The following is a 23010-nucleotide window of genomic DNA, read 5'->3' as shown; positions in this document are numbered from 1 at the left end:
TTGGTCCGCCGAACGAAAAATCATGGAAATCGTCAGCCTTCATCCAACGGCCCGCCCCATTCCGTTAGCTGCCCGACGGCTAGCGGCTCCCCTCCCCTCTCGGAAGCTGCCTACAAGACTCCATCCTTTGCCCCCTTACCGCTGCGCCTGTTGCTCACAGCCAGCTTCGCCGCCTCTCTGTGCGCTCAACCTCTCGGCCCCGCTGGCCCACCAAGGCTATGCGCTGACGCCCACGTCTCCAAGGAGCAAAGAAGATTCCCAGGACTAAACAACTCGGCAACGGCAAGCGCTCCGTCATCATGAAGATCGGATGTCTGCAGTTTGCGCCCCATGTGGCCGATATTGACAACAACCTCAACCGCGCCGATGCTGTCCTCTCCAAAGCGAGCCCAGATGAGTCGGATTTGGATCTGCTAGTTTTGCCCGAGCTGGCCTTCACGGGTAAGTGGTGGTTTGGTTGCCCGTCTGATCGGTTTGCGTCTTCTTTTCGTCATATTTGACAGCCATACCGTGTTTCCGCCCTGCTGACCTGGCAAAAAAGGCTACAATTTTAAGTCGCTCCAGGACATCTCCCCTTTCCTAGAACCCTCAGGCTCCGGCATCACAGCTCTCTGGGCTCGAACTACCGCGCTCAAGTACAACTGCATCGTCACGGCTGGATACCCAGAAAAGGTAGACGTTGCTCCCAAATGGCCTACTGGTCCCGAGTACTACAACTCGGTCATTGTTGTCAACGGAGACGGTGAGACAATTGTCAACCACCGGAAATCGTTTCTATATCACACCGACAAGACTTGGGCGCTTGAAGGCCGTGGCTTCCATGACGGCTTTATTCCTGGTCTGGGAAACACCTCGATTGGAATCGGTAGGACCATCATATGCCTCGTTTTCCTCTACAGCATGCTAATTTTACACCGCAGGCATGGATATCAAGTATGGCGTGGCCCTGTCTCCACAGGAATCTGACTTGACTGACACCTTTGCAGTCCGTATAAATTCGAAGCGCCTTGGCATGCTTTCGAGTTTGCCTTCCACGTGCTAGAGGTCGAGTAGAATCTGGTTATTGTGTCTATGGCTTGGCCAACCTTGGAAGACCGCCGGCGTTTTACGCGAAAGCCAAACGAGCCAGACATGGACACCCTGACTTATTGGGTAACCCGACTGGAGCCCCTCATCCGCTCCGGCAACCAAGAAGAAATCATCGTCGTCTTCTGCAATCGTGCTGGTACTGAAGACGATACGACTTACGCCGGAACAAGTGCCGTCATCGGTATCCAGGACGGCGAGGTCAAGGTCTACGGGCTGCTAGGTCGCGGCGAGAAGGAGCTGCTGGTCGTGGACACCAACGACGCTCCCTACGCGAAGCTGATTTATCAGCCTGAATCGAGCTACGGACTACGACAAGAGGAGCAGGGAAAGACGAACCCGTCCCGCAGCTTCTCTACTGGACCCCAAGGCAATGCAGGCCCAAGTGTCCAAGTCGTGTCTGAGTCCCGGCAAGTGAATGGGGAACAGGACACATCAAAGTCAAACTCGCCCGGCCATACAAACCGATCTTGCTCCTCGTCCAGCTCTGTAAACAATGAAATCCCTCAACACGAGGGAAAAGACGGGCCCGCAAGGACTCCAGTGAATTGCCGGTCGAGTCAGTCACACTTTCCGCACCCAACATCATCTCCTTCCTCAAGCCATTCATCCGATCGGAAGAGAGATGGAGTTAAGAGTCGGAGGACTATTCCGAAACGTCTGGATTTGATGCTGGAAAGCATGCCTCTCGACCCCCCAGAAACCGACAATGCCAACATTCCAACACCGTCGGCACCCAGTCCGACGCCCATGGCAGTCCGTCCTCGACTGAAAATACCTGACTCGCCTTATGGACTGCCTCAACCCTACAATCCCGACCATCCATCCAGCGCAGCTTCTCAGATGTCGGCACGTTCCATGCAATCGATAAAGTCTAACGGATCGGAGGCTTCAACAATGACGGTCAAGTCCAACCCTCGGCCCCCCGAGGATAGCACGCCTTACCCACACAGCGGCGCTACTCTAAGCTCGTATCGCATGAGCGCATTCCGTGGCGACAGATTCGCGTACGACGGCCATATGACGAGCTCTTACGAAAGTGATACCCCAAGACAAAGATTGTCCTCCAAGGACTCCTCAATGAGATCGCCTCGCTGGTTCTGGCGGCCTCCAGAGAATCTTTTCCGAACACCTGTACCACCAGAGCCTGAAACGGGGACTTCTTTCGCAAGAACGTCCGAGTCATCCACAGGGAATGTCGTGCTGGCGTCCATAGCCGGACTTGTCGACACGGCATCGGAGGGTCATCATGGCAGGAGTTCAATGGCCCACCAGGTTGGCTGGACCACAAGCGCACATTCGGCCATGGTGAATGGCTCTTCAACACAGTCTGATCGAGCCAGTAACGTTAATGAGAAACCAAAAATGCCCTCAAAGGAAATGGAAGCTTCCACCAACTCGGGACCTTCGACGTCACAGAGTGCCAGCTGGCCACTTATGAGAGAAAGATCAAATTCGGCCTCTGATCAGCATGACGCTTTGGAAACGGCATCTCATTCAGGGAAACAGACGCCTCAACGTGCAGAGTTGGCCAATGAAACGCCCCAGGAAGCCTCTTGGGGCACTCCAATCCCTGAGCGGCCTGCGTCGCCAAAGTCTAGGAACTGCAGTCGCAGCCGCCCAAGCGATCCTGCTGACTTTTACCGTGACTTTCAGACAATTCCAATTGCTGCCAGCCCGAGCATACTGTCTGAACGAGGATCACCGTCCCGAGAGGCAGTATGTCCAGACCATCGTCGACGCTATCGGCCCATGTCACGCATGGGTCATCAAAACCGAAGCAACTCCATGACGAACATTGCGGGCAGTTTCCAAGCGACTGGACCTTGGGCGACAGGTTACAGCGCCAGCAGGGCTACTAGTCGCGGAAGGCAACCTGTGCCAAAGGTGCCGCCGATACTTTCGGATGGGGCTTTTCGCGTTTCTGAAAGAGCGTCATCGGCCGACTCGACGCGCAACGCAGTCCTCCACAGGAGACTCCGCAAGCCAAGTGCACACACACAAGACGGCTACAGTGACAGGCGCTCCTCCCATGGACCAGGGTCTCGATCCAGACGCCGGCCTTCTGTGGGCCCCGGCGGCGAAGAGTTTGAGAGGGTCGAGGCCATCGTCTGCCCCAACTGCCCTGTTCATGGCAGGCAGGCTTTCTCAGCGGGGCAGGCTTCAGATGAAGGTGATGACGCGCTTTCGGCGCCATATTTGAGAGAGTCGATGATTGTGAATCGCTCGACATCCCCACCCGCGGATCCGCGAAATGCTCCTGTGAGAGAAATGGTGGAAGTAAATCGAGGAGCCCACAACTTCAGGGCGGCGCTATCGGGCCACGGAGACGTGAGCCGGAGAGCTCGGAGAGCCAGTGACGACGGCGCAGACATGGAACACTACCAACTGACCATCGATCCGCCTCAGATAGGGGCCATTGGGAGACAATCGCCAGAACACGTCTACTCATCGTGTCCTACTACGCCGAAAGCTATGGTACTTTTGCTAGACGATTGCAACCCATGCCCGTTGGCTGTAGGGGAGTCTGACAGCAAAGGCTCGGCCATTGTGCACTGCGTTGAAGGTCAAGTTGCCTGAGACCAGGAAGGCAATGGCGTTCAACGAGGCTGGTGCTGTCTGGACAGATCAAATGGCGGTGCGATGGCGCTCAAGCTTTCACTTGAGGCCTCGGCTGGCTCTCACACGCTGAGCTTGCCAACTCCTTAGACGATGAGGCTTCTCTTGTCCAGGCAACCAAGGGCGACTTTATGGCGTGCTCCGAGATGGACTTGGCTGGTTGGAGTTGTGACGGGGGAAGTCAAGGTGGACGGTCCCAGGGGGAGCGACATGATGGCTATGATCTTTGACGATGTCTCTTCTGTTTGTTTGTTTTCCCTCCTATCCAGGCTTTGACGAACGATGATGATGTAATTAGCTGGTTCCGCAGCTTGTATTGAGAGGAAATCATGTCAAATTGCGCCCGGTGCCCCACACTGCAGGCGCTCGCCAACATCGGGCGCGAAACGGTCCTATTAAAAACATTCCCAGTCAACAGGCTTCGCATGGTAACACAACGGGCGAGATCTACCAACCCCATGAGGCCACGCAAAGGGGAAAGCGGCCTTGATGGTAGCCCGCAGCTCGACTCGCATGAGGCACGCATAATTAAGCTGGCGGCTGTGCACGGGTCTGCGGCCACCCAATCAATGGGCGAGGCCAGGTTGGCGCTCCGGATGCTACCCTTGCGAGGGGCAGGCCGGCATGCCGGTCGGGCGGTTGTAGGGGCTGTGACGTTGGCTGCAAAGTCACCCTGGACTCATCACATCAGGGGTCTCTCTGTGAAGGAGCGGGACAAGGTCGAACAGAGGAGGGGTTCGAGGGTCGGCGTCACAGTAAAGGGACGCCCAAGGTCTCGGGAAGGGCAGTCATGACGCGGGCACGGTGAGCGAGGCTTGTCTCGGCCAGGCCCGGGCCCCCGTATGTACATTACATAACTATAGGGGCGACATGACTCGGGGCTCTGAGTTTTCTCCGGATACGAGGCATGGATCTGGCCCACTTTCTCTTTCTTTTCCAATGCTCGGCGTTGGGGTATTCACGGGGCTTCCATTCCTTGCGTGCTCTTTTATCTGGGGAGGAAGGGGGGGGGGGGTTGCCTTTGACACTTGGGGCGAAGTAGGGAGTAGGTAGGTACAGTACTCGGTAATAGAGGGGCAGAGCAAAGCGCAAGCGTAGAGGATTGCGGCACGACTCGGATCAGCCATCGCATGTGGCGGTCAGGATTGAGATCTCTGGTTCCAGGTGGAGGCGATGGCGCTAGCTGGGGTGAAGGAGAGGAGGGGAATCAAAGACGCCGCCATCATCATGGTCGCCATCGTCGTCACCATCATCTTGGGTTGAACAACACGTCGAGTAAACAAAGAGAAAGAGGGTGGATGGAGGAGGAGGAGGAGGAGGAGAAGGAGGAGGGGCCGGGGCCGGATGCTTCGGAGCGTCTCCTGTTCCTGGCCAGTGCTCGACGGGGTGTCCCTGGCTGGTTGGTAGGTTATACCTCGGAGGGCCCTATGACGGACACTGGCGTGGTTGGCGTAGGGAAATTGCGGGCCCCGCGGGAGTAACTTGTAATTCTCGACGACGAGATTGCCCGGCTTGTTGATGGTGAGTGTGTTGGAACCTCGGCTCTGTGCATGTCATGTCAACAAGGACCATCCGGTTCATGCAGGCTGCTGCGGCTGCTGCTGCTGTTGCTGCTGCATCGTTTGGGGAGCGCGCCATGCATGGCAGGCAGGCCGGGGGTGATCACGGCAGCAACCGGCGCTCAATGTCTGTCTGTCTGTCTGTCCGTCTGTCCGTCTGTCTGATGGAATACAGGTACGTACCCGTACGGATACCGTCGCAAAAGACGAGTGGCCGCACCGCCGGGGCCAAAAATAGAACTTGCTTGCATCTCGTATACGTCAAAACTGATTAGTCCTGGTAGACAATAATAAAAAGACGGGCGACGGGCGAGTGTTGATATACACTAGGAAAAAGGTTGAATCACGCCCCTCTGCAAAGTCGGCCTCCCTCGCTTGTGCCGCGCGTATGTGCTCCGGGGACTTGCAGCAGGGACTTGCTCCAGGGACTTGCAGCAGATACCTCGGGCTCGTGGCCGCTAATGCCGTGCTACCCCGACGCTAAGTAGGTACCACCAACCAGTGCAATTTGCGTGCACGTGCCCCTCGCTGCGCGTGCGCACTGCATGTACAGTTACAGTACGGAGTACTCGGCATGTGCCCTCCAGATGCTTGGCCAGTGGCCCGGCAGCGTCCAAGTATTACCGCTTCGACGGCGTGCCTTGGATGGCACGAGATCTAGGGAGCGCACAATAACGCCGGTTTTTCAAGAATGCAATGGCTCTGTGGGCAGAGAGCACTGAAAGGCACAGACAGGTACTGCCCAGTGTCGGCCCGGAGAGGCTCTGTAGGTCCTGCCGCCTGGGGTAAGTTATGGTTAGTTAGTTAGGTTCCTGCCTACCTATTCTGGGCCCACGAGCAGAGGAGGGTCCCCCCTTCTACAGTACCCGTCGGCCGCAAGACACAACAACTCCCCTCCCTCCTTCCTGGTCGTCCCCAGTTTACTTTCCACACGCAAACCAGAACCGTTGCTCGACCCCGATTCTTCACTCGTTTCGCCCCCGTCATTTATTCTTCATTTTGTTTACGTCTTGTGCCGTGCCGCCGCCGTCTTCTTCGGCACCGAGGTAGGGACGGACTGCTTCTTTAATCCGCGGTGACGAACTGCGCCGTGCCCCTCGTCCCCCTTTTATCGTCCCCCCCACCGTCTGTCCGAACGCCGCCCCGACAAAACCGTCCACCAACTTGAGCGAGCGAGACCTCACCCCCCGAAGCCGTCGAGGCTCCAACTCCGTCTGCGCAATCACCATTTCCACCGCCCGCCCGCAGGATGAGGCTCCCCCTGGGGCTCGTCCTCGGCGCGCTGCTAGGCGTCGCCCGCGCCGACGTCCACCTCTTCGCCCGCCAGAACAGAGCCACGTCGGCCAGCCCGCCAGCCCGCCCTCCCGTCACCTCGGACGACACGCCGCCCGCGACATCGGCCCCCGTTAGCCCTAACCCTGGCCCAGGTGCTGGTGGAGGAGGCGGCGGCGATGTCACCATCACCTCAACCATCACCGTCACCTCGGGCGCCGTCTCGACCACGACACAATGGACCACCGTCACTTCCACCACTACGACCGTCTCGACTGTCTTCTCCACCGCCACCATCACCGGGTCCATCACCGGGTCCCAGGCAACCGCCACCTCGACCGTCTTCGAGACGTCGACCGTCCCCGTCGACCAGAACCGGAGGCGCGCCCTCGACCCCCCGACGGCGCCCCGGCTCGCCACTCCCGCTCAAGTCGAAGCTGTACCCACTCGCGCTCCTGTCAGCTCAGGCACGGGTGACGACGACGACGACGACGACGACGACCAAGACGCACCGCGACTTAACCTGCTCGCCAAGCGGGCAACCTCCACCCAGTATGTCACGTCCACCGCGTCAGCCAACCGTCGCGTCACCGCCACCGCCACTGCCACCTCCTTCTCCTTGGAGAACAGCCTCACCACCATCGTCGTCACTCAAACGGACCAGCCCAATGCCCGGACTACAGTCACAGTCACAAGCACCCTCGCCGTCACTTCGACTCGTGTGACGTCCTTGGTCGAGGGAACGCCGACTGAAGTTCCCGGCAGCGATGGTGGCAGCGGAGCATCCGGAGCATCCGGAGCAAGCGGCGACGGGCTGTCGACGGGCGCCAAGGCGGGCATCGGCGTTGGCGCGGGCATCGGCGCCCTGGCCCTCATCGGCGCTGCCGCCTTGTGCTTTCTCCGCCGCCGCAAGAGCCCCAAGCCGGTTCACGACGACTTTATGGGCGCCTCCGAGGTGCCTGTGGGTGGGCCCGGCGGCCGTGGCTCCGGCTCGCAGCACATGTCCGAGTCGACGTCGGCCGGCGGCTATCTAGCCCCCAGCCACAGCCAACACAAGCCCGGCGGCAGTGTCGAGGGGTACCGCGGCACGGCCATGGGGGATGGCCGCGCGGGCTACGCCAACAACCTGACCCCCTACGGCGCCGCCTACACTCCGAGCCGCAACACGACCCTGAGCCAGCAGCAGCAGCACCGAAATAGCACGGCGGGTGACAACCAACTGCCGCGCCACCCGACACCCGGCAACTCGTCCATTGTCAGCCCGTTGACGCCCGAAACTGCCGAGTTGGGCAACGACAGCGCGGCGGCGGCGGCGTGGAACAATCCGGGTGCCGCCGAGATTGACGGGCAACCAGTCATGAGCCATCATAGCGGACCCGTGTACGAGATGCCCACGCAAAGCTATCGGTAGTTGAAGCGGCGTGCCGGATTGAGTGCGGGAAGGAAGGATCCAATGACCGAAGACTTGATGGCGACAACGCACATCACGCACGGGGCGGTTTTATTGATGCAAGGGGCACGGATGAGGCGAGAGAGAGCCTTCCTCGGTACAAGGGACTGTATGATAGCAGCAGCTCTTTCTGTATGTATGAATAGCCGGGGCCACGAAGGTGGAGATGAGGGCGCGGCAAGCACTTGGCGCCTTGTTCCCTTTTTGTGCAAGGGGCAGTGGGAAGAGAAACGGCTGGGCTGGGACGATACCTCTTTACATAGGAAACAAAAACCCATTGAGGGTAATTAATAATTAAACTAAAGAAGGCATGGATTTTAGCCTCTGCGACGTAGGCGAACGAAGGCTGCCACTTTGACTTTTGGCCAGCGCGTGGCCAGCGCGTGGCCAACGTCGGACGGACATGAGCGTTTGGCCGTTGCCGCTGTGTGGATCAGGGCTCGGGAGCCTAAAGTCCATTGAACGATTCACCGTAGTACCATGACGGGGCGCTTTCGGGCCTCGATGACGCATTGGTGCCGAGAAAAACAAAGCGTCCAATCAAGTGGCAGCAGTCCCGTTGGCGAGGTACATGCGCAACGGGCCGACCGCCCCGCAATCTGCAAGTATCTTCACGCTCATCGTAGTGTTGCATGTACATTCCGGGAAACAACAACGGACCCTGCCCTTTTCCCTTGCCGCTGATTCATTACGCTTTCCTTCTTTCCGTGTCTGCTCTTCCCGGTTCGCCTCTCGGCTAAGATACTAAGTTATCCGTATAATTTGCGGAGACATCCACAGGGCGGGGGACCGATATCCTCGGGGGAGGATTTTTTCTTCGTGAGCTTTTAGTCTCCGTCATCAGCGGCCTCTTTCTGTCTTTGCTCGCGCGCGGGGTGGGTACTGAACATACCTCTCGCAGCCTCGGCGCCGACGACGACGAGAACGACATCGCGGAAAGCTTGATTGTTGGTTCCTTGGCCTCCACAAGAGGCTGCCATAGCAAAAACACACGGCCCAACCAACCGCGGAGAGAGACGGGCGGACCAAAGGGCCCCGCTTGGACGACGTCTCATAGCGGTTCGCGAGTGTCGGTAGGACTATTTTTGCTTTGCTCGTCCGGGGCGAGGCTTCGAGTGAGGGCTGTCATCATGAGGGAGACGCCGTCGCCAACCGAAGGCAGAAAGACGGTGCAAGAGTCGAGTGCAGCTGCGGAGCCGGCAGACTATGGCGTCGACGAGAGGAGGCTGCTGAAAAAGCTCGACATCCACATCATCCCCCTGGTCATGACTCTGTACCTGTTTAGCTTCCTCGACCGGTACTGTCTCTTCCATCATCTTAGTTCGCCGTCATGACCCAAGAAGAGCCAAGGCTAACACTCCCCCAGAGTCAACATTGGCAACGCGCGTCTCTACAAGCTCGAGTCCGACCTGGGCCTGTCGCCGACGCAGTTCCAAGTCGCCGTCAGCATCCTCTTCGTCACCTACATCGCCTTCGAGGTGCCCTCCAACCTAGTGCTCAAGCTCTTCACCCCGCGCCGCTGGATTGCCTTCATCGTCGTCTCGTGGGGCCTCGTCGCCACCCTCAGCGGCCTTGTCCAGTCCTACGCCGGCCTGCTCGCCTGCCGCCTGCTGCTCGGCGCCCTCGAGGCCGGCCTGTTCCCGGGCCTCAACGTCTACCTGACCCTCTTCTACACCAAGCGCGAGCTGGCCCTGCGCGTTGGTTATCTCTTTGTCAGCGCCGCCGTCGCCGGCGCCCTTGGTGGTCTGCTGGCCTACGGCATCGGCCACCTCGACGGCGTGCGCGGCATGCACGGCTGGCGCTGGATCCTCATTATCGAGGGCCTACCCTGCATCTTCCTCGGCGCAGTTACGTACTTTGCCCTCCCCAACGACGGCCAGACGGCCTACTTCCTCGACGACCGCGAGAGGGCCCTCATGCAGGCGCGGAGCAGGGGCGAGTACGGGAGTACCCGCTCAAGCCAGGAGTTTAGCCGCGCCGATATGAACAAAGCCTTCACCGATTGGAAGATCTGGGCCTTTTCCGCGGCTCAGTTTGGCGTCGATACGATGCTCTATGGTTAGGACCCTCGAGCATGAGTCCAAGAAGTTGACTGACCAGGCGCCGACAGGATTCTCAACATTTTTGCCCACCATCATCAACGACCTCGGCACCTGGACCATCGCTCAGGTACAGCTGCTGACGGTGCCGTGCTACTTCCTGGGTGCAACCGTATACATGGTGACAGCGCTGGCCTCGGACCGGCTGCAGATGCGAGGCGTCTTCTGCGTCGTCTTTGGGGCCGTAAGTGTCATCGGCTACGCCGTTCTCATGTCCGACGTGGCGCCGGCGGTGCACTACTTTGCCTGCTTCTTGATAGCGGGCGGGCTCTACGTCGTCGTTGGGCTGCCGCTGGCCTGGGTAAGTCTGGGTTTCCTTTGGTTCTATCAAAGTGCCCTTTGATGGTCGGCCTTGAGCGCAACAAGACTGACAAAAGGACGCCTGGTCTGCTATGTTGATTAGTTACCCAACAACACTCCGCGATACGGCAAACGCACTACCGCCACCGGGCTGCAACTTACCCTCGGCAACTGTTCTGGCATTTTGTCCGCCTTCATCTAGTGCGTCTTCACCTCTCATCATTGACTGTCACCTGCCAAAGGTCTGCTCTCGAGGTCCGAATGCTAACGGGTCGCTCGCGTCCGGCAGCCCCAAGGGAGACGCCCCACGGTACACGCGCGGTCACGGAGTGACGCTGAGCATGGTGGCCCTAGGGATCACCATCTACAGCCTCATGTGGCTCTGGTACCGGCGGGAGAACAAGAGACGCGCGGGGGCGCAGCTGAGCGATGAGCACAGGCGGATGAAGGAGGAGGAGCTCGAGGAGCTGGGAGACGACAGCCCGCGGTATATGTACACCGTGTAACTTGACAGGGGAGAGATACAGGTCGACCCGGACTTTCCTGGACTGAAAGCGAGCACTGCCCTAAAGAGCGACAGCATAATCGCCCGCAAGGGTTGGCAGCCGCCAGGTCCGTCCTTTTCTTGGCCCGGCCTATGACGTCTTGGGCTAAAAGCTTGGGCAGACACTAGCCCCTGGGTCCGCAGGTGTCTCGCCTGGAGCTGCCGCGGCTCGGCAGAAGACCGAAAGTCAAGCGGCAAGCACCGTCATCGTCGGGCGGCTATGTTGAATCATAGCGCTTCCCGATTTAGAAACTCAGCAAGAACGGAAAAGGCTGAAACCACCAAACAAAAAGAGTAGTAAGTTCCAAGTGTGGAACCAAGAGAGAGGGGAACTTGTTGACGGGCCCTTGACCGCTTAGGGCGAATGGAGTGAACCGACGGCGGATTACCATTTGACTGCCGCGGTGAACCAGCCAAGGCTTGAAATATCTTTCCAGCCTTGTGCGCCCCGGCAGGTCCAAGGGTGTTTCGAGGCGTCGCCAAAGTTGGTGTGAAGCACGGCGGCGGCGAGGAATCCGTGGGGGAGGCCTCTTATGCTACGACATACTGATTCGAGGGCTCGCGTCAACGAGCCAAAGACCGGAGGACGATCTGGTGACGGCCAGGGGGCCGGGCTACATCGGCCTCGAGGCGTAGGTGGATGCCCTATGTTATTCTCAACAAAGAAAAACCCCCTCCCAGACAGCCCTGGGCTACTTGTTTTGGACCGAGACCTCTACACGTCTCGTTGCGGCTTCATGCTCGGCTGCCTCCGTCCATGCTAGGCACTCGGAGAGCCAGCCAGGCAGGGAATCTGAGACCTGTTTGCTCAAGTCATGGCTACTTGCGATACGGCTAGTTACGGCCTGCCTGGTCTCCCACCGGCTCGACTGGTTCGCTTCCACTCATGGAAGATGGGGCGACAAAGATTACGGACTAGTACCTTGATGCGACAGTGTGTGCAAGCGATCCCTTGGCAAAGAACGATCCCCGACTTTATCTTGATAATGGGGACGTGAAGGGTCCGGGCAAAGTGCACGAATTCGGCTTGGGGGGAAACTGGAAGGCAGACGTGACCAAAAGGAATCAGACGAAAGACGCCGTCGATAATCAAGCCGGAAACTCGCAGCGTCCCACGAAAACGATTCGGCAAGGGGAACTGCCTTGTCGGGGACTAACTTGCGACGCCAACGGACCGGCCGCGCTCTCTCTCGTCCATCCTCGGTCTCCCTCTTGCGGTATTTCTCCATGTTTTGGAATATACAGGGCGAAATGAAAGGATAGGTGATAGAAGGCGAAGAAAAGTGGCACAGGCCCACAATTCCGTCACGGAACGTTGTCGAACGCTTGACAAGGCCAGCTCTCCAGGTGAGCGAGGGTCTGAGTGTGCGGCTTAATAAGGCCTGACTCGTTACCCGAGGGGGGAGGGGGGCAGCCGAGTTTGTCTTGAGGGGACAGGGTAAAAAGAGGCCGAATATAAACAAACGCCAGCAAGGACTCAACGAGGAAGAAAACGAAGATTAAAAGGATAACAAAAAAAGAGGCAAAAGCAAAACATATAGACAACGAAACAAGCAATGAAAGAGTTGGACAGGACGTTCTTGCCTCCCTGGCCCGCCATCTGAAGCCCTCCCGGCTCTAGCTCTGTGCCCCCCGAGGACGCCGACGGGGCGATCTTCCCTGTCATCTGGTGGAGGGGGTTGCGGAGCGGCAAGCGATTCGGGGGGCGCGCCGATCAGACGCGCATGAAGCACGTTGTGAGTGCAGACGGACGGAGTCTGGTATTACAAGCAGTTTCTGTTCTTTCCTACAGCGCATAGCCCCTAGTTCCCTACCGGGGCTTTTCTTTTGTTGTTGCCGTCGACTATCCTGTATCATCGCCACACCGCCCCGCGGAAGTCCGACGGGGTTTGAACGCGACGCTGCGTCGACGAGAGGGTGGCTGGGCCGGGAGCGCTGCCTGGGCCGGTTTCGGTGGGTGTGTCCGCGCGAGAGAGAGGGAGCGAGAGAGGCGCCCTGGGACCTGGCAAGGAAGAGGCGAGGATGGGAGGGTGGAAGAGAGGGAGGAAAGAGCAAGGTCAACTGCAAAGCGCAGTTGTGTCAGTCGGTGTGATGTGTATCTGCTGCCGTTTGGTTTCGCCGTGGGGCTCGCCCTCCTCGAAACCCTCCGAGGATGGCTGGGTGGGGAGGGAGTGGTATGGTCGTCGTCGAGCGAGCAGGGACGGACGACGACTAATGAGGAAGTCAATGCATGGCGCCGGGTATATAAGGGGTTGCCGTGCTCTTCATCCCGAGGGCCTTGCCACCATCGCCAGAAGCAACACGTCGACAGCAGAGCCGTCACAGGACACGCGAGCAGACACAACAGACTTTCGTCTACACCCGGGGCAGGCCTCTTTCTCTTCTCCAGACACACTTTTTCTTCTTCTGTTTTCAGCGGTCGGAATACAATCGAAGCGGGCTTCACCGACCAGTTTCTTTTCTCTCCCATCTCATCTCTTGGTTCGATACACCCCTCTCCTCTTTTCCTCAACCAACCCTCCCAAACGCAAAAAAACACATCACTTCATCATGATGGGCCCCAAGATCTACCACGTCCTGGCCATGCTGGTCATGCTGCTCGGCATCGTCGTCTCGCAGACGCCCAGCCCCATCTCGGCTGTCTCTGCCGCGGCAGCGGCCTCCAGCGTGCCGGAGGCCAGCGGCGGACCCAACGGGGGCAAGGGAGGCGATGGCGGTCGGGCCGGAGACGACCCGTGCCGGCGCGCCAAGCGGGCGGCGAATGATGGCCCTGCCGGCCCCAACGGACCCTCGGCCGAGACGGCCAGTGGTGAAAGCTGCAAAAGCGGGGGCGAGGGCAGCAGAAGCGAAGGATCCCTGCCCCAGGCGCCAGCTCCTGCCGGGCCGGCGTCTGCGCCCGCCGCCTCGGGCGCCGCGGGATCCTCCGGCTCATCCAACACCACGTCGCCAAGGCCCGCGGGCAATCCCGCGGGCGGCGCCGCTGGCAATCCCGCGGGCAATGCTGCGGGCAGCGCCCAGACAACGGCGAGGGTCGCGACGACTTCCATGGCGGCAGGCGCGGCCTCCCAAACCCGGGTCAGCGGCGCTTCTTCCACAGTCAAGGAAGCCGCAGAGGCGACCGCGGCCCGCAGCGGCGGCTCCTCGACCGGCTCCTCGGCCGCCCTGAACAGCGCCGCAGTCAAGGCCACCGACTTCACCATCATGAGCGTCGCCCTGACTGCGGGCCTGGTCGCCTTCGGCCTCTACATGTCCTAGCTGCGCCCCGATGGGAGAGCAAGGAGAAAGCACTAGGACGGCGACGAGTCTGCCAGTCCCCTGAGCAGCCTGCATCGGCACAAAACTTGTCCTCTGGAGGTTTCATGACGGACAAGGAGGAGGAGAGGGAGGAGGTGGTGGAGGGGGCAAAGGCATGATGTGTCCCGTGCGAGAACCTGAAATGGTTGGGCAGCGTTCACGACACGATAATCACTCTTTAATCTTTTTTTTTTGACAAACGAGTTGCTGCGGCGGGGGCGGCACGCTCAAGAGGAACCTGGATTGGTGTCATGTGCATATTCTAGATGACGCAGCTCCAAGGCATCCCGGCAGATGCAGTCAGCGATAGGTCGGATGGAGAAGAGGGCAAACAAAGCTCACAATCAGGCCATGGCCGACAAACCTCGGGGCACGACCCCCTCTTGTCTTTTTCCGTTCGGGCGGCTCGTGCTCCAGCTCATGGAGCTCCGCTGTGATAGGTGACCGCTTTCATAGTGTGACAAGACGGCTGCCGTAGGCGATGGCGTCTTTTGGTCGTTATGGGGACGGAAGGACCGTCGAATTTTGCAAGAGAAGGACGAGCAGATGCTCCGGAGGAACAGGCTCAAGACGCCAGATTGCGCGAAGCAGTGCAAGTCACATGCAGCCCCCGCTGAGGAAAAAAGGAACCTATCTGAGGGAAGAGTCGGAATACGTGGCGAATGCACGCTAGGAAGAGTGGCATCCGAAGCCAACTTGGGGCCAGGCAGCATACCCAGCAGTTCCGAGACCCCGGGCCGGTCAAACTCGGAGGGGGTGGTGTCCGAGGCACGAGGCGGCCGAGGATCGTCGGCTGTGGGGCAGCGAATCGGCCCACGCGGTGTCGAGGCGGCTAGAGGCATGGGAAACTCGACAGCGACTTGTCAGAGACCGACAGGATGCATATGAGTTGCGTTGCAGCGGAAGCCACAGGGGAGAGGTGTAGAAGGACGGCACGAAGCGGTGATTGCCTTGCCGAACATGAAAACCACATGGCGAGATCAACCAACAGACCAAAAAATGGGCAAAGATGGAGTGTCGTAGAACCCGGTCAAAACATGTGGCCATTGCCGATGAGGCGTAAGGCACGCTCGAGCGGTAACATGGAAAGAAACGTGCGTACAGGGGTCCGAGCCGGGGACAAATGTAACCGAGGACGACCAAGAAAGGGAAATGACAGTGCTTGAGACACGTAGGGATGGCTCCGATCGGCGAGCCGTCATCCAGCGGGCCTTGTTGCAGTATGTATGTAGATTCCATGAGAGCTTGCTGTCACTTGATCGATCGGTATAGTTGAGTGGTTCCCGCACCTAGCAGGGGGCACTCATCAGCCCATGCTTATCCGTAGCCTAACTTGATGTTGGTTGCTTCTTTTGCTTGAACCCATGCTGGCTGGTGGTTTTTAAGCAGGGATAGAGCCCAATGGTCGAGCGGGAGTCATGACGAGAGAGAGCCGTTTGCTTGCTTTAGTTTGAACCAGGCTCGGGCTTTGAGTTCCTATCCAACCCGTGCTCTGGGAAAGGCCGGCGCAGCGTGCATACGCGCGTGAGACTCACACCAGCAGTGACAATCACCAACACTGCAAGCCGTTGGGACCCCCCACCCCCCGACAGCTTTCGGCGCTGGAGCAACGCCTCGACTTCGCCGCGCCGATGGACTGCCAGTACATATTGAGTCGACGAGCCCACCTCGGGATGAGACGACCGACTTCTGCTTTCTGCGAGCACTCTCAAAGTGTTTCCATCTCATATCCCGCGGATCGGAAGGCCAGTAAAAAAAGTGGGAAGAACGAGTGAGTGAGCCGGAAAACCACAAACGACAAGCAAGAGAAGGCGGATCGAAAACGAGATGTCGCCCATCGTCCACGTCGTCTTCTTCCAATTCAGGCCGGAGCTCACAGTCACGGAGCGCCAAGAGGTATGCAAGACGTTCAGCGTCTCTTGATTTCTCGGCTGTCGCTGTATGCTCGTCGCTCAGCATACTGTGTCGTCTGGCCTGTTTACCTTTGGCCAAAGCGTGACGAGAAATGCTTGGCTGACGCAGTTTGCCCCCCTTTAGCTGTGTGACCAAATGTTGGAGCTCAAGAACAGCTGTCTGCACCCGCGGTCGGAGAAGCCATACATCCAGTCATCGGTGGGCGGCTTGGACAAGAGCATCGAAGGGGCGCAGGGCGGCATCACGCACGCGTTTGTGGTCCAGTTTGCCAGCCAGGAAGACCGCGATTATTACGTGCAGGAGGACCCGGCACACCAGGCCTTTGTAGAGGTCATGGTGCCCAAGCTCGTCAAGGCGCAGATCATCGACTTTAGTCCGGGTGACTTCATGCCCTGAAGGGATCGGCCAAAGAACGGCTACTTTTTCGGTTGGTGCTTGGGTTTATTGCTTTCTGGAAGACGGCCTGTCATGCAATTTAGCGAGGAGCACGGGCGACGGACACGGGGGATCTGTTACTGGAAGATGGACGGACAGGCCGTGAACACGAGCCTTGTCGGGCAAAGAACTAGCTGGCAGCAACTGATGGCGCTGAGCCATGACGCTGTCGACGGATGAGCGGGTGCGAGCCCGTTTGCTGGTCCGACGAGATAGAAGTAAGAATGGGGCAGATCCGACTCTTCATTTCTGTGTCTTGGTTCGGTCTGTCTGTCTCCGTGGTGCTCGGCGTGGTCCAAAAGGACAGACGAGGTGTTGCTTTTGGGTTTGCCGTTTCCACATCCGTCCCTTCCCTCCCGGGGTAAATGATGCGGGAGGGACCCGTCTACAGCGGTGTTCTGCGATGCAGGGGGCTTCCAGGGGTGCACAGCGGCTGAGGGACCCTGAGACGCTGCCCGTGGGAGGCCCAGATGACATCAGGGCCACTATAACCGCCTACTAGCGTCTGCCATCGCCTGAACCCGGGCCACGGTCATCTGGATCGCTCCTTAACGTGCACGGAGCGAGTCGAGGATAAAGGATGTTGGCCGCTAAACCAATGGATCAAAGTATTTGTACTAGGTCAGCGCACCGTTTTGTCCATTGGCTTAGCGCCGACTTGAAACGAAACCTTCGAGTGCCTCCCTACCTGGAGGATACGTCATGCGCCGGTGCAGCCCTGGTGCCAGCACGTGTTTCTCTCGAGTACCCTGGCGAAGCTCTGAGCAGCAGCACTTGCTCGCTCACTTTAGGTAATTAGTAGCAGCATCCTCCTCTTTCCCTCACCTCTTGTCCTCCTCCATTGCCTCTTCTCCTCCCCTCTCCCCTCTCCCCTCTCCCCTCCGCATCATCGACGACGAGACATAGCCTCTGCCGCACCCAACTGTCCTAAAAACCGACGCAGACAACCAGCTTCCCCGCCTTGCCTTTGGATGCAAGCCGATTCGCAGCGTCGCATATGCGCGCCGCGTCCTCCCACCCGCCAGTGACGTTGACCAAGCACCTCCAAGCAACAATCCTCGGCTCCATCGCCGCCGTGACAAGACCTGGGACTGAATAGAGCCCGCGACAGCACCCGAAAGACGTCATACCGCCGCCACTCCGTCCTCGCCAACCCGTCGCCATGGCTCAGCCGTCGCACCCGACCCTCATCAACCTCCCGCCCCCGGGCTCCAACCCTGACACGCCGTCTGAGATGCCGTACGTTGCCTCCTTGTGCTGGATCTACATACAAAGGCTGACCGTCCACTGCAGCGGCACCCCAACCAGCACAACAACCTCGCTGTCTGCCCTCTCCACCACCGCCATCAAGGACGGCCACCGCGGCCATTTCCCCCCCGGACCCCTCGGTCGCGGCCATCAGCACAGCCCCTCGGCCACAAGCCTCGAGGCCGAGCGTGCCGATCGCATCTCCCGCCTCGCCGGCCTCGAGCGCGTCTCGACCCTTCGTGCCGCCCCCCAGACGCCCGCCCAGCCCGGCTCCAGCTCCTCCCACCTCTCCCCACAGACAACGCCCACTTCGACCACTGGCTTCCCTGCAAACTTCCCCGCTTCCCAACACCTGACGGCCGCCTACTTCGATAGCAATGGCCAGCCCGTCGCCGTCACCAAGATGAGCACCGTCGGCTCCGCCAGCGCCACGGAGAGCCACGTGGGCGAGGGCGAGGGCGAGGACGCCCGCACCACCGCCGGCGACCGCGACGAGGACATGCTCAGCACCGGCACAAACTACCGCGAGGCCGGCTCCGTCACTAGCATGGCCCAGGACCAAGACCCCATGGACGAGGAGCTGGACGCCCTGGCCGCCCGCTCCCTTGGCGGCTACGACGACCGCATGAGCGACGACGGCTCCGCCTCCCTCGTCGGCTTCGGCGAAGGTGCCGGCAGCACCGTCTCCGGGCCAATTTACCAACGCCGGCCTCCCCCGACCGCCTCGGCCGGCGCCCAGCTTGCCTGGAACCTCGAACGCACCAGCTCGGGCCTCGGAAGCGACGCCCGACGAGACCGTGACACCGTCATGGGAGGAGCTGGTGGCGGCGGTGCACCGGGTGGCGGCGACACGCCAATGAGCGCATCCGCAATTGAGGAGAGCCGCGACGCACGCATGATGGACGGCGTGGCCGCTGAAGCCCCTCATCCGGGACACGGCCACGGCGACGAGGCTTTTGTCGACACGACCTTTCGCGGGCCCATACAGGCTTCAGGGCGGCAACCGAGCAGGGAGACGGCCGAGCGAATCGTGCAGCAGCTGGACCGCGGCGAGCGCAGCGTCGGCTCGACGGCGCTGGGGAGCCCCGGCAGGGGTGGCGAGCCGCTCGGCAAGTTTTACTTCGAGGGCGGAGAGAGGCGAGAGGATTAGGATTGCCCCCCTGCCCAGTGAATGCCACGGCTGCTCTTTGCGGAGCTCCACGGCGGCCGCTAGACTGAAGGAGATGAGTGGATCGGTGGTGGGCTCGCTGGATGGTGTTCTTTACTTGTCCTGTCCTCTTCCGCGAACGTGTTGAGAACTGTAGGGCTCATGGGGGTAACCGAGTCTGTTTTTGTCCTTGTCCGTCATGACCTGTTGGAGAAACTGAGCTGGACTGCCGAGAACATGCGCAAGAGGGAGTGGATGGCGTGGTAGGGGTTGTCTTGTGTGCAGTGCTGGCAAGCTGACGTCGTCAACGGAGCGGCAGAACTGGATGCAACTGCCGAAGCTCGTCCTTATCATGGGATAAAGGGGTTTTGAAGAAAGACAGAAGAAAAAAAAGATGAGAGAGCTGGGAGAAGGTTATAAGCCCGGCTTTTTAAGAAGTTGGGAGTATAAGCCATTGACGCCTCAGGTTATTACATACAGGGATTTCTGTGCGCTGCGCTGTACGATAGTATATGCACATTGGCTGGGCACGCTCGCTCGTGGCGAGAGCCGCCAATACAACCCCCCCTACTGCGACGGTTCTGTCCTGCTGGCAGGAACTCATGGTCTGGCTTCGGAAGCGTCCTCGGGAAGAAGTCACAAGAAGGCGAAGCTAATAGGACGACGGGGAGAGAAAAGGGGCCATGCTACACCATCCCCCTCGTGGTGGTCGAGGAGCGAGAATGCTCCGTCTGCCATGCAACGCCGGGGTCGCCCGCGGGCACTCGAAGCTATATAAATCAACGATAGGAGAAGAAACAGACGAGAAAGCAAGGCCAAAACCACCCAAGATAAGCGGAAGAGCGCACCCCAGGCCACCAAAAGCCGTTACTGGTGCCCGTCTCGAAGAAAACAACCTCCCGCACCAGACATGCCGCCGTCTCCAATCGACCTCGGCTAAAACCGCCTGCAACTCCCTTTTGCCCCATCCCAGCGAGCCCGGCCCAGAACAAAATCAAACACGGGGCCGAAGATTCCCGAGGCTATGCCGTGCTGAAAAACAATCATCTTTCCCGCCCCTTCATAAACGTGGGTGGCACTGCGTTGAGAAGCACCTGAAAGCCTTAGCCGGTGTCATTCAGGGAGGCATCCAAGCCAGTCTGCCCGACGCCCGTGGCTGATATCGCGGGTCCGGCACCTGGGCCGCGGACAACAGTCGAGGCATCAACGCCCCTTCGTGTTCGACTGCGCCCCGTCCCTTGCGATCCTGCTACTGGGCGTCCGGGCTTGTGGCATTAGAGCCGCCGTGATAGATCAAAGCAACATAACGTATAAATGCAGGCCGAGCCGTGGACCGTCGCCGGCTCAAGCGCAGAGGAAATCTAGACCCATCCGTCTCGCCACGCCTTGCCAGTCCCAAACCGAGACCCAGTCGCCCTCGTCCATCAGCGCCCACACCTTCTCCAGGACCTCCCTGACACGGTCACAGTTGCGCAGGCCCGTGTAGCCGCGGACAAGCCTGACTGCAGTGCGAATGCGGTTGCGCTGCGCCGGCTCGAAACACGACGTGCCGATGATCAGGCAGGGCATCAGGAGCAGGGTTTGAGATGGATCCGACGGCTTGAAAGACTCCAGGATGGAGAGCGATTCTTCCACGGCGAGCGTGATGCGCCCATCGTCGTGCGTCGGGCATCGTGTCGGGGGTGGAGATGGAGGACCAGGGCTGCCACATGCTGGAGCCGGGCCGGCTGCCGCTCGCGAGTCCAGCTCATGCATCGAGCTCGTCCGTGAGGGCTTACGAGGCGGCGGAGAGATCTTAGCCAACGGGGAACCTCGAGGCGAGCCGCCGACAGTCGCGTTGGGCGCGGCGACGGCTCTGAACCTCACGCTGGCCGCCATCGAGGCGCGCCGCTGTGGTGCCGACGACGTTGGCGGCGCCACCGGCAGAGCCCCCAGCGTCGAGCGTCGCGGCAGGTTTGTCGACGGCGGATATATGGTCCGGAAGAGATAAACCCACATCATTTGCTTGTACAGCGGCGCCACTCGATCCCGACTATCCCCCGGCGGCCATCGGGGAGACCACTCTCTGATAGCGGCGTCAATGTCGACGGCTTGGAACAGGGTGATGTAGTCCACGAGAGGGACTACCGAAGCATCCATGTTGGCCCGGATCGTGTTTCGAATGTTGGTGATCTGCGAGAGATGCTTGAACAGGCCATCGGCGACCCCGAGCAGGCGAGGCGCTTCGATGGGCACCGACGGCTGCCAGCTCTCAGACGACAATCGCTTGGTCAAGGACTCTGGGTGCCAGAATAGGTCGTCGGCGTAGACGTGGTATTGGAAAAACTCGGTGATAAACGTATAGAAAGCTGTGTCCTCGGGTGGTGACTGCTGAATGAGGCTTTGGTAAGCCTGTAGGTGAAGTCTGTGCTCGCCTCGCGGATTGCCATCGGCTCGAGTCCGGAGGAGGAGGCAAAGTATCTGCCCGTACCTGGCAGCGAGCACGGTCTGGTACTCGGGGTCGTCTTTGCCAATCGACTTCCCAATGTCCTCGCAAAGCCGCTTCAGGGCTTCGCCGTGGTGGAATTCTGCCCGCTGCTGCAAGGACTCCCGGCTTGTGCCCGGGTTGCCCTGGAGAATCCTGACGCCGTAGGGCGAGCCAAAGTCAATGTGTTTGCTGCTCAAAGCGAGCACCGAGTGCATCAGTCCCTGGTGCTGGTTGGCAAGCTGCAGAATGACGTCCTTGAAGGCGTTTTTGGCTTCACCCTCGACGGTCAAAACGTTGCTGAAGTGGTTGACGTAGTGCCGCCAGAATATCCAGTCCTCCTTCGTCTCCACACCCTTGAATATTGGTTGCAAGGTAATGGTGGGTAAGGACTCGAGCCTCAGTCGTTCTGCCTCTGCAATTAGCGATGACCTGCGAGCACCAGTGGGGGGGGGGACAGCATCGTACCCTCTTCCGCCCTTTCCTTTCCGCTCCTCCACAGTTGCTTCTCGTGATATCCTTCGCATACCACAGCGTTCTTCTCACAGTTCATACCTGATGAGACTCGGTCAGCGGCGAATCTCGACGAAGAGGCCGAGAGCGCCTCGAACCACCGACATACATCGCGGCTTAGCCTCGTCGCACTTCTTCTTCCTCTTCCTACAGGTGATGCATCCCGTCTTGGAGCGCCCCTTGGTCACCTTGGTCGCGCTGACCGTCGGGGTGGTCAACGAGTTCTTCCTCGGTCGCCCCCGCGGCCGCTTGTGCTTCGCTTGAGAGCCGCTGGAGACCGGGCTCCGTAATGCAGATGCCGTGCATGGGGCTAGCTTCACCTCACTCAGGTTGACATCATCGTCCGTGGGCTCCAGCTTGGGGATGGCTCGCGCATCTTCCGGAACACGGTCCAAGTGATCCCAGTGGGCATCGTCATCGCCGTCGTCTTGATCCGCATATCCAATACTCCATGAGTCCGTGCAGGACGACGAGGCCGAATGTGCCGTCGTCGGCGCAGAAGAGCCATCCATGGACAGGTCAAGGCCGGAGCTCACCGGCGACAACTGGCCAGTCTGGGCTGATGCCGCCATGGATGGTGCTTTCCAGGCCGGGTCGGTTGGGGAGGGCGATGGCAGGATCATGGCACTCCAGGTTCTGGCGTCGGGCGACATGGCCTTTCTATTAGCAAGCCAGGTCAGGGGTCCTCTTTCGGTTACAAGGGCGAGTGACGGCTCCATGTCGCATTAATAGCGAGGACATGCCCACGCGGGACTGAGCTCGAGGGTCGCAGTGCCTTTATCAGATCCGAAGGGGAGACTCCTGCGAGGACACCTGAGGCGCCTGGCTGGGGTGCAGTTGGCAGAACTTGCCCCCGGAGATCATATGTAAGTCAACGAGGAGGAACAAGCATGCAGGCGAACTGTGGAGCGTCCAGGCAGCATGTGCAGGCAGAGGCGTCCGCTGTCGCCGGGTCCGACTGTCGGCGCGAGCAACGGCGGCTGCGGTATATGGACAAGATACGAGGCTGCGGGGCCAGCCCGGACGAATATCAGGAACGTCTAGAGGCGATGGAAAGGGTCAGGAG

The 23010-nt window shown here is 59.6% G+C and overlaps 7 protein-coding genes across 7 annotated transcripts; 6 read left to right on the top strand and 1 right to left on the bottom strand.

The window, feature by feature from the left end:
- Positions 1-299: 299 nt before the first annotated feature.
- HRG_09491 (carbon-nitrogen hydrolase domain-containing protein) lies at positions 300-1053 on the top strand (the record flags this gene model as incomplete). Its single annotated transcript, XM_044867962.1, has 4 exons — positions 300-441; positions 542-865; positions 921-933; positions 987-1053. The coding sequence occupies 4 exons, from the start codon at positions 300-302 to the stop codon at positions 1051-1053; spliced, it is 546 nt and encodes a 181-aa protein (XP_044717222.1).
- Positions 1054-6513: 5460 nt separating this feature from the next.
- HRG_09490 (uncharacterized protein) lies at positions 6514-7947 on the top strand (the record flags this gene model as incomplete). The annotated part of the gene is made up of 1 exon (XM_044867961.1): positions 6514-7947. The coding sequence occupies one exon, from the start codon at positions 6514-6516 to the stop codon at positions 7945-7947; it is 1434 nt and encodes a 477-aa protein (XP_044717221.1).
- Positions 7948-9116: 1169 nt separating this feature from the next.
- Positions 9117-10891, top strand: HRG_09489 (major facilitator superfamily domain-containing protein; the record flags this gene model as incomplete). The annotated part of the gene is made up of 5 exons (XM_044867960.1): positions 9117-9283; positions 9353-10044; positions 10097-10386; positions 10489-10586; positions 10675-10891. 5 exons carry the CDS (start codon positions 9117-9119, stop codon positions 10889-10891), a joined length of 1464 nt encoding a protein of 487 aa, XP_044717220.1.
- Positions 10892-13479: 2588 nt separating this feature from the next.
- HRG_09488 (uncharacterized protein) lies at positions 13480-14184 on the top strand (the record flags this gene model as incomplete). Its single annotated transcript, XM_044867959.1, has 1 exon — positions 13480-14184. The coding sequence occupies one exon, from the start codon at positions 13480-13482 to the stop codon at positions 14182-14184; it is 705 nt and encodes a 234-aa protein (XP_044717219.1).
- Positions 14185-16050: 1866 nt separating this feature from the next.
- On the top strand, positions 16051-16533 carry HRG_09487 (stress responsive a/B barrel domain-containing protein; the record flags this gene model as incomplete). Its single annotated transcript, XM_044867958.1, has 2 exons — positions 16051-16119; positions 16261-16533. 2 exons carry the CDS (start codon positions 16051-16053, stop codon positions 16531-16533), a joined length of 342 nt encoding a protein of 113 aa, XP_044717218.1.
- Positions 16534-17734: 1201 nt separating this feature from the next.
- On the top strand, positions 17735-18970 carry HRG_09486 (uncharacterized protein; the record flags this gene model as incomplete). The annotated part of the gene is made up of 2 exons (XM_044867957.1): positions 17735-17811; positions 17866-18970. 2 exons carry the CDS (start codon positions 17735-17737, stop codon positions 18968-18970), a joined length of 1182 nt encoding a protein of 393 aa, XP_044717217.1.
- Positions 18971-20311: 1341 nt separating this feature from the next.
- On the bottom strand, positions 20312-22567 carry HRG_09485 (fungal specific transcription factor domain-containing protein; the record flags this gene model as incomplete). The annotated part of the gene is made up of 3 exons (XM_044867956.1): positions 20312-21846; positions 21900-21986; positions 22054-22567. The coding sequence occupies 3 exons, from the start codon at positions 22565-22567 to the stop codon at positions 20312-20314; spliced, it is 2136 nt and encodes a 711-aa protein (XP_044717216.1).
- Positions 22568-23010: the final 443 nt, after the last annotated feature.

This window comes from Hirsutella rhossiliensis (genome assembly GCF_020360975.1).
Source record: "Hirsutella rhossiliensis strain HR02 chromosome Unknown scaffold00012, whole genome shotgun sequence".
Lineage (NCBI taxonomy): Eukaryota > Fungi > Ascomycota > Sordariomycetes > Hypocreales > Ophiocordycipitaceae > Hirsutella > Hirsutella rhossiliensis.
The sequence above is the reverse complement of the archived record's forward strand: the minus strand, read 5'-3'. Positions and strand labels throughout refer to the sequence as shown.